The sequence below is a fragment of the Netta rufina genome, assembly GCF_964035555.1.
Source record: "Netta rufina genome assembly, chromosome: 1".
Lineage (NCBI taxonomy): Eukaryota > Metazoa > Chordata > Aves > Anseriformes > Anatidae > Netta > Netta rufina.
In genome coordinates, this window is record NC_140123.1 from 163,543,396 (window position 1) to 163,555,784 (window position 12,389).

At 37.9% G+C, this 12,389-nt stretch overlaps 1 protein-coding gene across 6 annotated transcripts in view; it reads left to right on the forward strand.

The window, feature by feature from the left end:
* The window catches only part of ATF7IP (activating transcription factor 7 interacting protein), a 106,197-nt gene that overhangs the window by 51,331 nt on the left and 42,477 nt on the right, over positions 1-12,389 (forward strand). For all 6 annotated transcript variants that reach the window (XM_084300492.1, XM_084300493.1, XM_084300488.1 and 3 more), the window contains exon 2: positions 2,052-3,100. In XM_084300492.1, coding sequence (XP_084156618.1) covers positions 2,059-3,100 — 1,042 coding nt within the window. In that variant the 5' untranslated portion in view covers positions 2,052-2,058. The remainder of the gene's footprint in view (positions 1-2,051; positions 3,101-12,389) is intronic.

Consider the following 12,389-nt stretch of genomic DNA (forward strand, 5'->3'; position numbering starts at 1 on the left):
AGACAATTATGTTCAGAAACTTGTTCAGACTCTCTTAATGGTATTATGGTGAGTCTGTAAATCGAGCTGATAAAATCTTTTTTGAAGGTCTTTTTCATCTGTTTGCAAGGTGTGGACACATCTGTTACTTAAGCTCCATCAGTTACTAAATTATGAAGATTCTACATTGTCAAGCAGAAAAGAATCGAAACAAAGTATAAAGTAATTCAGTATTAATAAGAAATGGAAAAGGACAAAAAAAAATCTTTATCACATCTCTTTCCATTTTACCTGTATCTTTGATAAATTATGGTACCTAAGGATGGTAGAAGCCTTATGTTTACATAATACAGTATGTCATGGTTGTAAGGTCTTGAGTTTATCTGAGTTGAATTTATATTGTACCACAGGATATATATTCCTTTTGCATCTTCAAATATTCTAGTTGGGAAATGCAGAAATGCTAGATTTCCTTCATAAACAAGCTGTTCACAGTAAACTAGGAAGGATCCAGTAGAGGACTGCCAAAATGATAAGAGCCTAAAGCACCTACAAAGAGACTGAAGGAGCTCAATGACTTTAATCTGCTGAAGAGAAGGCTATAAAGGGCGGTCTTCCAGCTATTTAGTACTTGTAGGCAGGCTTGATTATAAAGAGGGTGGAGCCAACTGTAGTGGTATGGCATGGTACAATGGCCATGAGTTGGAGTGTAGGAGTTTCAGGCTGGAAAAAATTCCCCAAGAGGTATTAGTGCATCAAAGGAACAGGTTAGTTAAAGGTTGAGGAATCTCTGTTGTGTGAATTCTATGACTTTTTATTTACACACAAAACCATGGCAATAGTCCTGTTCTGAGTGGGATGTTGAGTTAGATGATCTCCACAAGTCTCTTTGGGCCACCATTTCTATGATTCTTTGATTCCTTTAAGTAACCGTGTGGCTATATAGGACAATCATATCCTGCAGTTTTATTTTCTCAGTCATACTGAGAAGTTGCTCAGAATTCTAGGGGAGACTGTGTATCGGTGTCCACTTCCCCAGATACACCTCTCTGTCAGGTCTGCTTTGAAATATAAGAACTTATTTTCTTAAATCCTTTAGGACATGGTCAGTAAACTTGTTGCTACCATCATCTTTAGGAAGAACAGGTTGAGTTGGTATCAATGATAATGAGGGCTGTGGCTTCTAAAAATGCATTTGACATCAGCTCTCACGTAGATGTGGTAGATGTGCCGTCATTGCTACAGAGCATGGCTCAGACGTCAAGGAACTTCTATGCCAAAGGTTTACTGTGTGGGCAAAATACTTGAAATGTTGATGAACTTTTGGTAGTAGATTTAAGGTGATGCCTCTAGGTCAGCTGCCATGTTGAGCCAGTACTGTGCCACCAGGCCGCTCCCCTAAGTTACTGCCCAAAGTTAGGAATGGCTTTAAAGTAGCTTAATCATGTAATGCTTAAGCGTTATATGTACAATATGTTAGCCTGAACTGGAATGGTTGTTGATACCTATCTCAGCTGACAAAGCTTAACCTGCTTCAAACCCATAAGCCTTTGATTCTCATAGCTCATTGAAGATAAGTATATTTAAAATGAATCAGGTATTGGAGCAATAACGTAATTATATAACTAATAACTCTTGCTTGCCTGTTAATGAATGCAGTGATTTGATGATTCTGTGTTTCAATTTATGACTGATATTTTTGGTGTGAGTGTCTGAAACTTCCTTGTCCTGTAAAGGTGTATAAGGGTATATGTGGCTCTGCTGTAATAATACTGTGAGTTGATTGGTTTAAAATACATAGTAATGGTATTACTGCATAATGTTATTAAAGTAATAGTGTGGTCTCAGTGATCTTTACATACACATATTTGTGCAACACGCATGGAAGCTTTCATTCACTTCTTACGAGGGCAAACAAAATTTAAGTGTTTTTGTTTCTATAGATACAGTTAAACCAATCTGCTAAACAATGTGCTAAATGCAACTTGCAGCTACAGTATTTCTTTGAAATACCTGTAATATGAAGATAATAAATTACCATCACCATTCTTACTGATCTTTTGTTTTTTAAGGGTCAAGATGGATGGCACAGATGAACCTCAAAAAAAGGTCTTCAAAGCACGAAAAACAATGAGAGTAAGCGATCGACAACAACTTGAGGCTGTCTATAAGGCTAAAGAGGACTTGCTGAAGACAGCTGAAGTTAAACTGTTAAATGGAAAGCATGAGAATGGAGATTCTGATTTAAATTCCTCTCTAAGCAATACAGACTGTTTGGAGGACAAGAAGGAAGTTAATGGCCTAGTGGATTTTTGTCTTAACTCTGAAGAAGGAAGAACAACTTCCAATGAAATTAGGGAAGTCAAAAGTCCTGAAAGTAGTGCAGAGAGTGTAGTGAGTGGCCTAGAACCTAAACCACGAACACTGTCTCCAGCAAATGTTACGCCTGAGCAGAAAACTGATACTGCACTAGCTCGTGAGGCTGAAAATGGAGTGCTTGGTAGCAATAAATTCCATGAAGAAAATAGTATAAAAGATCGTTTGGACCAAAGAGAGAGTAACACTCCATCAGAAGGTGAAAACAAACCAAGCTGTGATAATAGTGACTCTTCAGAAGAGACAGGACAGATAAATGACATAATTGTTAATTCTCATTCATCTGTTGAAGAGGAAAAGAGGGATGAAGAAGTAAGTATTGAAGATGCTGTTGGAGAAGAAGCCATCTCTAGCAGTATGGAAGCTGACCAAGAACCAAAGGATGATAGAGACAGCACTGGAAGTCTTTCAGAAACCACAGCTAAGAAGGCAATAGATCAATCAAGTGGAGGTATCCTGGAGAATACTGACTCTATGGAAACAGATGAAATTATTCCAATTTTGGAAAAATTAGCCCCTGCTGAAGATGAGCTGAGCTGTTTTTCTAAAAGTTCTCTGCTTCCAGTAGATGACACCGCCCCAGATTTAGATGAGAAAATGGACAACTGTTTGGGTTCACCATCAAAGCAAGAAAGCAATGAAAATCTGCCAAAGGAGGCTTTCTTAGTACTGTCTGATGAAGAGGATCCTTGTGATGAGAAGGAGTGTGCTGAAGTGATACTATCAAACAAGTCAAGTCTTCCAGGTAAGAGTTTTCTAAGTTGGTAGTTTTGATTCAAGTCTCGGGTTTTGATTGTTTATTAAAATAGTGCACTTGTGACATGTTTCTAAATTAATAACTAAGAATTCCAGTCTTTCAGTTATATAGGGGGGATTATGTGGACATTTCCTCCAAAGAACTCCTTCGAAGTAATTAATTTTAGGCACATGAAATTCAGATCAGTATCTTTGTAAATGATGGTGGTAAGCCATATTTAATGAAGTAATACACTTTTTAATTCTTCCCAGTATTCTTTAACATTGCTGGTGTAAGCATTTGTCCTTGAATTAGCACTATGAGCAGCAAATATGAAACAATATTGAAGGCATTTAAATTATATTTTATTATATATAAACTCTAAAAAGCAGCAAAGCTTTTTTTAAAAAAAAGGCAAAAAAAAAAAAAAAAGGCAAGCCAACAGGTGTTGGTAACACCTCACACTGACATAGTATTTCTTAGCACCTCTTTTTACTTCTTACTAAGAATGACAAGAGGTAAGATTACCTGTGTCCGACAGCACACAACTTCTCAATGAATCAAACTGTATTCCAGATGATAGCCTTCATTCCCTTTTGTTTTTTGCATAACTAATTTTATATAAGGATTCAATTCTGGCAGTGTATATTCCTGTATGACTTTAAGTCAGGCATATTCTGTATTAGGAAAATTTCCAAAGTTTGTATCCAAATTCACATGTTCAGAGGTCCAACAAAAGGCCTCTTGTGAGTCTTACAAATTTTATGTAGTCTTATGAAATAATAGGTGGAATTTGAGGCCTAGGAAGAATGAAAATAATACCGAAAATTGTCATCCTAGAGACCTTCTCTCACAGTCGTGTCTCCCCTCTTTTTACAGAATGAGTCAAGGGGGGAAGGGAGAGGGATAGAAAAGGTGGATAGCTGATGGACACGGTACAGAAAGATTAGTAGAAAAATAATGTGTTAATTTTGTTCTTGAGTAGAAGAAGAGAGAACAGCTTTCTTTAACGTGCATGTAAATAGAAAGAATGAAAGCATACTGGTAATCCAGGCATGTCACAACTCCCATTTGTTTCAAATTTCTTTCACCAAATGACAGTATTAGAAAGGCTTCATGAAAAAACGCAGTTCATGTGCATGATTTGATGCATGATGTTTTTTTTTAAATCTGATTTTGGTGCTAATGGCAACTGCCTGGCATTTGAAAGCATTAGGTATATGAAACTGGTCCTATAGTCTTTCTGTGTAGCTAGCAGAAGCAACAGGTAGGTTCTTGATGTTAAACATATGTTATCTATACTCTGGTACTGTCGTACAGTTTAGAAGGATCTGATGTATCTTCTGGACATGGGGCACTCTATCATGCTATCTGACTTGTGAAAAATAAAACATGAATAATTTACAGATATATCGATGCTGCCCTTTATTTGTGGTTAAAGAAGACTGTTGTTTCAATGCTGCTATTTTGTTGTTAGAAATGAAATGAAAATAATACTAAGCCAAATGTGTTTATTCCTACTTGACTAAGTAGGAGTTCCGTAGACGAAACAAGATCCAGGTGTCTTTCTGTCTCTGGGAAATTAGCACCCATAATTTCTTAAGTCTTTCACCAGTAATGAAATTGTCTTTCACTAACTTGTAAAAACATTCTTGGTCTTGAGTGTCTACATAACTAGAGACAGGGAGATAAGAATATGTCTCTTCAGCCATGTTTCAGACTCTTCCTTCTTTTCTGGTGTTTACCTTTAAATTTATGCCAGTTAAACACAGAAAAGGTAGATTCCATAGCTCCTTCAGAGGATTTTATTGAGGTAATAAAAACCACGTTCCATTGAAATTGCAAAAGTATACACTGTTGTGGGGTGGGGGGATGGCAGTAGGAAAAGAACACTCTGTGTGCTTGGGTAGAAATTATAGTGTATTATGAGTCCCTTCTGTAAAATGTGTTCCAAATAAATCGTTGATACTTGTTCTTACCACATTTTAAGGCTTCTTTTATTGGATGTGAATGAAATTAAGATATTAGAGTGGCTCTTCTCATCCTAGCCAGTCAGGAAGAAACATGCTGTGACCACAGTGTAGTTTTAGCTCTGAAGCAAAAGACTGTAAGTGAATACTGAATGTTGAACTACAGTTTGCAGAAGCCTTCAAATGATCGTATCCAGCAATATTATTTTTTTTCAGTTTTAGTGGCACAATAAATTCTTGACTAGTAGTTTGTTTATTGGCTATAACAGTTTGTGACTTTTACAGTTGTGTGGATGTAACTGTGACTGTTTGTGAAAAGAAAATTGGCCACTGAAGCGTGTTCTTAACTAGTGGACACATGTTAATTTCTGCATTCTATTCTAAGCTGCATAAAGCTTGCCCGTTAAGTTGCAGAGGAGGGAGTTTTATTTTTCCAAATAGTATGTTCTGCATGAAATATTTCAAACAAATCTTTTGGGGATCCATTTTGTATTAAATGTAACATGATTTTAATACTACAATTCTGAAATATTTACATCTGTGAAAGGATTGCAATAACAAGTATCAGAAGGTTGAAGGGACAGGAAACGCTATTGTATGAGAAACCAAGTAGAATAAATAAAATATCTTGGAACAAAAGGGCTAACATTTGGAAAGAGTCTTGTTAGAATCAAATCTGTGGAGATGGTGTGGACATTATTTAAGGACACTATCTTGGACACAGGTGCAAACTGATCAATTAAAATGTACAGCTTTAAAAAAAAAAAACAAAAAAGAAAAAAGCATGGCTAAATGACAATATAAAGAATAGTACTAGAAGGCTTTCCTTAACTTGAGAGATTAGTACAATTTGATTTCAAATAAAATTTGTGTGTGTGTGTGTACGTGTGTGTGTGTGTATATATATGTATATATATAAAATAGCTATGCTGTGACACTTAAGATATCTGTAATGGGAGGTTATACTGTAGAAACCCATGGAGCTCCTTGAGTAAGCAAGTACATGACAAAGATGATCTGATTGAAATATTTGAATTACTTCAGATATCCAAACACAAATAGGTTCTTACCAAAAACTTAATGGAAACAGAACCATTTGGGGATAAGATGGAAAGTCCTCATGCAGGCAATAATCTTTTGAAGAATAAAAGGTAAACCCACAAGGATGTGTTCCAGGGACTGTTCTGTGAAACAGAGCTCATGATATATTGAAAATGAAGAGTGACTACTGAGATGACAGTTTAATGATGACATGAGTAACTGATATATAAAAATGGCAGATGAAACTCACTGTGGCTAACTACAAAGTGATAAATAAGTACAAAAATGTTCATAACTTGATAAAAAGATAGAGCTTACTATTCAAGCACAATTTTCCAGGATTATGGTAGTTTTGTGAAAATATCAATTCAGTGGAAGTTGAAGAAAGCAAAGAATGCTGGAAATAAATACAGAAATTGAGGAAAATGTCAATGTGGGACATCAAGCTTTGATATGTTTTGAACTGAGCAATGTCCCTATGTTTTTGTTTATTTCTGTGCAATTCCTTTTACGTTGGAGCTCTGTCAGAAGGTCCATGTTCAGTCATGCTGGCTTTCCTCCACCCTGGTTCTACACTGTATGTATTGAAGCGGACTGTTTCCACGTTTCAAGGTGGCTCTCAAAGAAGAATTGGCACTCCTGGGTCCCTTTTCTCTCCAGGGCAGTCTCCCTCTGGATGCTGCTGTGTACAGCCTGAACAAGGTGAAAACTGCTCTCTGGAAAGCGTGGGCTGTAATGCTCTTCCTTCTGCTGAGTTCTGGCATGATTTTAAGTTCAGCAGTCTTGTGGTTCCTGCAGTTGAATCTACTGTTGGCCTATGTGCACTGGACCAGTTCTTCCTTGTTTGTGAATGACAAACCCAGCAGAGTATCTCCCGTAGTTGTCTCAGCAATCACCTATGTCAAGAAACTGTCTTCAGCACACTTCAGAAACCACCTGGATTGCGGGGTCCCAGTTTATTTCCTCTTTACCTCTTCCACGAAGTTGACTCATATCTTTCTACAGCTGCTTCGCTTTCTGACTAATGGCAGGTCAGAGAGGCAACTTCTAGAAAAGAACAAAGTATATAATAGAGAAGTATTTATCAGCCTGAAAGAAGAGATGGAGGAGGTCTGTGACGAAGATCTGTAAAATCATTAGTACGGAGAGTATTTGCTGCCTTTCCCTCCAGAAGAACACAAATGGAAGAAAGGATGAAAACTGAGAGGAAGGATCAAAGCATGGAAGAAATAATTCTCCATGTGGAGAACTGTGGAGCTTCTTGCTAACAGCAAGTACTGTGACTGCTAAAAGTTTACCTACTTTCTCTGTGAAAGAGTAATTTTTTGATGGCTATCAAACAAAAGAAGCCTAAATCTTTGGAGGTCTTCCAGCTGCAGCTTCTCAGAAGGCTGAAGGAGTTTTCTGGGCTAGTGCAACAGTGTTCTTTAATACTTCATGCATTCTTTCCTACTTGGTCATCTTCTGTTGTCAGGAAAGCATTGGATGTAGGATTCTAGACTAGGTGAACTGTTAGTTTTACCTAGTGGAGCTGCTGACACGTTCTTGCCTTATCTCTAGCCTCTCATGTTTGACCAGGTGAGGATGACTGCTAAGGAAAACCTGAAGTCTTTCTCAGAATCACTATCCTACATTCTAGACACCTTGACTTGAGGCTTCTCTGCAGCAGTGCTGTTTTGTGCCCTTCAGGGCTATTTTGAAAGAGAGCTCACTTATTACTGGTCTTTGGTAAGAGTCTGAAGTCAAGCAGCACACCCAAGTACAACCTGCTAAGAATAAACGGTGTGGTTAGCATTTGAAAGAATACAGCTCATCTTCTAGAAAGTAGCGTTTAAGAGAACTTCAGAGTGTGTGAGTGGCAGATAAACAAGTAAACATGAACTTTTGTTCCTGTAGTATAACACAGATAGCTCTCAAAATTCTTGAATGTAAAAAGAAAATAAGTTATACTTGGATGGCACTAATGAAACCACTTTTTTTCGATATTTCCAGTTCTGGTTTTAATTCTAAAAGGGATTAATGTGAGGCTTTCAGAGATCTGGTGCAATGATGTTTCAGCATTTAGGAAATGTACTTCATATTGGAAAGCTTAAGAGGACATGATTTGTTCATCCAATAAAAGATTTAGGAGGTCTGTAGTACCTGCAGCTGTGAGCTGAATATATGGTACAAGAGTCTTACTTAATGTGACAAAGACACAACTCCTGCACCTTTGATCCATGGGATTTTGCACACCAGAAATGGGGCATACCCCTGTCTGATGGACTTCGGAGGACTGGTTCAGGGATGTTGGATTTATCAGTTGGGATCTTGAAGTCCTTTACAGATTTTTTTCCAACTACAAATATGGCAATTAAAAAATAAAGAGAATATTGTGGTTTGTGTTGGAATCACTTGATAGATTGTTTGTGTACTTTGTGATAGGTAGGAGGAGGAGGAGTGACCAAATAAGAGCATAGTTTACGTTGGGAAGGACCTCAATAGGTATTTAGTTAATTCTCCTGCTTAAAGTAGGGTCAGTTGTGAGATTAGATCAGGCTGTTCAGGACTTGGTCCAGGTAGGTCTTAAAAGTTACTACTGGTGAACACTGGATGACCTCTCCAAGCAACCTGTTCCAGTGTCAGTCTACTAATTGGAAAAGTTTTATCTTCTATCACTTGGAATATCTTTGTGCTTGCATGTCTCCGGCGGAGAGCAATGTAGCAAGTGCCAAGTAGAGGACAGTAGCTACTTTCTATGATGTCCTGGCTATTTTTCCTGTAAATACAGCCTGGGATGCTGTTAGTCTCCTTTGCTGCCAGGGCACGCTGCCAGCTCACGTGTGGCTTGCTGCCTGTGCAAGTCCTCAGTGCAGAGGTGTTCTCCAGACACATGGCAGTCACCCCTCGTGTCCTTGCAAAGATTCTCCCTTCCCAGGTGCTGAACTTTGTATTTGTACTTGCTGGATATCATAAAGCATTTGGTGGTCCATTTCTCCAGCCTGTCTAGATCATGATGGTTTCTTTGAAAATACATTAATCTGCTACTTTCCAGATCAACAATTGTCCTTGTACTCATCGTTCATATTAATTAAAATAACACTGAGAGGACTCCCAAAACATGTAAAACATTTTAAAATGTCTGAAAACATTGAGACTGTATAAAAGGAACTGGAAGAGGCTATTGACAGTATCTTCGCTTGGACTTGAACCTGAAAGATGTGTCACAGTGATGTGGATTTTGTGGATACTGAAACTTCCAGTAACTTGGAAACCTACTCAGGTGCATAATCCCTCCTTTAGTGTTGTATATACAGCTCTACTTCTGTTTAGAAAAAGCACTGCACAAATTCTAAGCATTGGGCAGTATTTATTATATATATATATCAGACAGACCTTGTAAATTAAAGTGAAAATGCTTTATAAGGAGCTTGATATTCTTCCTAGCTCAAGATTGAAGTCTGACTAATGTATTACTCTGGAAGACTTCTGTGTACATGCAGAGTGATGCTATGCTTGGTTTTGGGTGCTAGAAAAATACAGAATAGAAAACATCAAGATCAATATAAATATTTTAAATATCTGTAATCAAGCATCAATTAATGTTCACTTAACACCACATTTTGAGAAACAAATACCTGTAAAATACACTGAATGCATTTAAGATAACATCAGTGTCCTAGCAGTAGCAATATGAGCTAGGCATCCTTAGCAGATCTAGAGCTGCTAGACAAAGAAATCCCAGTTTCTACAATGGATATAAGAGTGACAAAAAAAACTTCAGACGTGGTGCTTCCTGCAGAAAAGCTGTTGTGTTGACACAGCACTATACGTGATGCCAAATAGATAAAGTCAGCAGACTTCTGCCTAATTATCCCCCATGTTAGCAATCGTTTTAAATCAGGGTTCTCTGCTACTGCCTCTTGAGTAGCATGTTTCCACAAATTCACAGGTGTTACACTAGGTAACCTACAAACTTCATATGGCTATCAGGTCTTTCCTTTGCATTGTAGAAGAAAACATTCATAGTTAATTTCCCAGTTTCAAGGCTTCATGAGAGAAACTCTTCATGGAATGATAGAATGGCCCAGGTTGGAAGGGACCTCAAAAGATCAGCAACCTTCTGTGGGAGAAGGGAGCCCAGGTGCCCCTAAATAACTCTGTCCAATTGCATCCTGAAAACCTCCAGGGATGGGAATTCCACCACATCCCTGGTGAGGTTGTTCCAGTGGGGGATTGTTCTTACTGTAAAAAAAGATATATATTTTCTTACACCAAGGCAAAATCTCTCCCTGTGCAACTTGTACCCATTGTCCTTTGCCTGCTCCACATGGCTCTATGTGAAGAGAGAGACACTGCTCTCTCTGAGTACTTGAATATCATGATGAGATCCATCTGAGTTTTCTCCAGGGTGAAAAGACATAACATGTTGAGTCTTTCCTCACGAGGCAGCTTTTCCAGCCCTTTGGATCCTCTCTGGTCTGACTGCATCACTTTGAATTGTGGGCCTAGAACAGGGTACAGCACTCCATATGCAGCCTGACAAGCACTGAGTAGAACAGGATGATCACGTTTCCATCCGTGCTATTAATGCCCCTGCAGAGTCAGCCCAGAATCCAGCTTGCCTTCGTTGCTGCAGCAGTGCACTGCTGGCTCATGTTCAGCTTGCTCACTGGGCCCCCCAGGCCCTTTTCAGTGAGGCTGCTCCCCAGGATTCCCTTACAGGTCATAGCCCTGTAAGTTCGAACGAGATAGAGGTGGTATGACAGCAAGCTCTTGGAAGAGACCTTTTTATTTCAAACAGCAAAATGGAACATAATTCCATGGGACATCATTCTGTAGAGCATCTTCTCTAGAATAAACAATCATTTGAGTAACTAGTACTGAGTAGTCTGTTGCCTTGTTATTTTTTTTAAGGTCTGATCTCTGGCAGTTGTCAGAAATGAATATTGTGTTAAGCTCTGCAGTGTACTGAAGGTACATAGATAAGTCATCTTCTCAGCACTGCGTGAATGTGAAGTACGTCCCACAGTTGAAAGACTGCTGGTGGTACCCTATTGCATTCCCCCTGAGTTGATGAGCTTCCATAGGGACTTATCCACAAACCTGCTACATCCCCAGCAGTACAGTTCTGACCTCTCTGGAGTTCATAAATAAAAAGTTAAAAATCTGAAAGGTGGCATAGAGAAGTGTTAAATTCAATAAATATGTACTTCAGACATACAATTTAGACATGTTGGTTATAAAATAATAATAATTAATAACAACAACAACAATAAAGTTATGTCCAGGTAACTTTTCAGATCCTGTTCAAAAACTGTATGTGTTCTGGTAATTCACAAGTACCTTCATATAGAGAAAGTATCCATTGAAAGCAAGAGATGGGCCATTTGTGGAAATGTGGGAGTAATGGGTATTTACCTTGTCCTAGAGAATACACGAATTGCTGTTTTGTAAGACAAATACATAGGAAACTGAAATGTAATTATTTGTAAAGCCATTAGAAATACTCTGATACCAAAACAGAGGACTTCAAATCTCTTTCTAGTGCAATTCTTTTGAATGAAATCTACTGAAAAAAAAATAGTCTGATGAAGGGACTAAACTTAGACCAGGGAGCAAAAAAGTAATGTGATGCACAAGGTGTCCAAATGAGTAGCAGCAAAATTGATTTTAGACATGAACATGATAAATACTGTTTCACAAAAACATATCACATTGGTAGAAGTCTGTTGCATTTAATAGATAGAATATCATATAAAACAGCATTTCTGTTGTGTAAAAACTTTTGTGTAGGGTTTGATTGAGCATTATGAGGGCTAGGTTTTGTGCTTTCTTGTGGCTATTGTCTGAGTGCATGAGCTGCAGCCAGTCTATAAGGAGAATGTTGTGGTTACAGGATGATGGCATAGTGGGAGTATTACTGTGCAGTGCAGAATATTTGCAGATACTTTGTATTTCCCTAAGCTTAAGCTTATTCATTATTTTTATTTCCATTTATGTATATTGGCAGAGCTGACATCCAAATATGCATTCAGTCAGTTACTAAGCAGATTTGAATGGTTGCAGCTGTAAAAGCTATTAAAAGGTATTTTCAGCCATTCATCAACAGGAAAATGTAGGAAAAAAAAAAAGAAGAAAAAAAACCAAAAAACATTTTTGTTCACATCTACAGCAAATAATGTGGCTAACTAGGAAGACTGAGAAATAAAATGATAACAATATTTCCAAATTACTTGGTTTTCTGTAATAGCATTGGTCTCCATGCAGAAGTGAAAAACAAAACACCACAGCTTTGAAGCTTGTAA